Source organism: Austrofundulus limnaeus, unplaced genomic scaffold, assembly GCF_001266775.1.
Source record: "Austrofundulus limnaeus strain Quisiro unplaced genomic scaffold, Austrofundulus_limnaeus-1.0 Scaffold2228, whole genome shotgun sequence".
Classification (NCBI taxonomy): domain Eukaryota; kingdom Metazoa; phylum Chordata; class Actinopteri; order Cyprinodontiformes; family Rivulidae; genus Austrofundulus; species Austrofundulus limnaeus.
The window spans coordinates 21,553-23,212 of record NW_013954630.1 but is presented as its reverse complement, the minus strand read 5'-3'; the positions used below and the strand labels follow the sequence as shown (position 1 = coordinate 23,212).

The 1,660-nt window shown below is 34.8% G+C and overlaps 1 protein-coding gene across 1 annotated transcript in view; it reads right to left on the bottom strand.

The window, feature by feature from the left end:
* Positions 1-630: 630 nt before the first annotated feature.
* cops4 (COP9 constitutive photomorphogenic homolog subunit 4 (Arabidopsis)) overlaps positions 631-1,660 on the bottom strand; it is a 14,197-nt gene continuing 13,167 nt past the window's right edge. The window contains exon 10 of the mRNA XM_014034672.1: positions 631-1,186. Coding sequence (XP_013890126.1) covers positions 1,053-1,186 — 134 coding nt within the window. The 3' untranslated portion in view covers positions 631-1,052. The remainder of the gene's footprint in view (positions 1,187-1,660) is intronic.

Here is a 1,660-nt window from a genome sequence, read left to right as displayed (position 1 = left end):
CCAGCCACAACAAAATGACTTCAGTAAACACAAAAAATTGTTATGATTCCATCAGTTCCACAGATGAGCTAAAATTTGATGTGGTCGGTGAGAACCATTCCCAACACATATTTCCAAGCACTAACAAATCTTGCAAGATCTTTACAAATTTGACATTGAAGGCAGTGGGTGATATGAATTCCTTCAAATACTGTATTTTCATTATCGCCTACCAAAGGCAAAGTGGCAAGCTTTTCCAGTGTGTTTGTCTATAACATTACAAAATATCTCATGAACCAGTAAACAAAAACTAATGAAACTCTCAGATAGAAATGATTGGTTTGATTCCTACAATTGATAACCATCTGCACTCAACTGATTTCAAGATGGCCACAAGCGCTAACGGACATTAGAATATACAGAATTGGCTTTATCTCAGCTAATTTTAAGCTACAACTTTGTGGGGTAGTAGCTGAGCATTGTCCCCAACACATACAGTATTATAAGTGCAACACAAAGCACATCTTTGCTTTAAAACCATTGGCATTGACTGGAGGTCACCCTGCTTTGCCTGTTAGCAAAATTATTTCATAAACCACGGAACAGGTTTCAAAGAGTTTGTAGTGTAAAATGACATTATTAACACAGACAGACTTTCAACTCAAACTTTATTTCTCTTCACTGAAAATGCACCAAGATATTTACATCAGGTACTCAAGAACCATTTGACAAATATTGAGGATTATTAAAGTGAAAACTCAAAAACAGCTTGAAATACAAAAGCTTAAATAAGACCTGTTGTGTGCATCTTCTTTTTGACTTTTTGTCTGCTACAAATGATCACGTCCCAGTTTGAATTTGTGAATTAGTTACACCTAAAGTTGCATCCAAAGATTATAATTATCCCAGACATAGATCATACGTATACATTTTGAATAACAGTAGAAAAAACCTACTCAAGAGCGACTGTATAATTAATTATAAAGGTCATAAATCCAATTATGGTAATTTTGAGCATAAAGGTAGAACTTCAAGGTGGGCTCGGGGAACAGATGTGAGGGAGGAGTACGTTTTTATTGGGACATTTGAGATTCCATAGCCTGTGCGGCCCAGTCTGGTGCTGCTTGACGGATCTTTTCTAGGAGGTTGTTGACTTGGAAACATAAAGACTGGATCTGCTTGTCCCAGGTAGGAAGTGGCTCACGAGCTGTCAGAAATGAAAGAAAAGTTTAGAAATATGTTCCTTTTTTGAGAAATAAAGAGTTGTTTTTGAGACAGCAAGACAGCCTTGTTCAAACAGCACAAGCTTTTTGAAATTCAAAAGCACTTATCTTGAACAACCCCTTTTCCTAAATTAAAAAACATTTTTGGTGTACATAACCTGTGAATGTACAAATCTACACACTCCTGTTAAAATGCCAGGTTTTTGTGATGACCAAGATAAATCCCTTCAGAACTTTATCCACCTTTAATGTGAGCTACAACCTGTAAGACTAGTTCATCAACTTGTCTTACAGGTTATATACAAATAACTCAAAAGGTAATAACATTTAAAGGGTTCCCCGATTAGTTGTAACATTAGACTTTATTTAATACATATATATTTTAACTGTAAAATAAAGACTGTAAAAATACTGTAGGCTGTTTAGTTTTTATAATTTTTAAACTAAAAGTTTAAAAA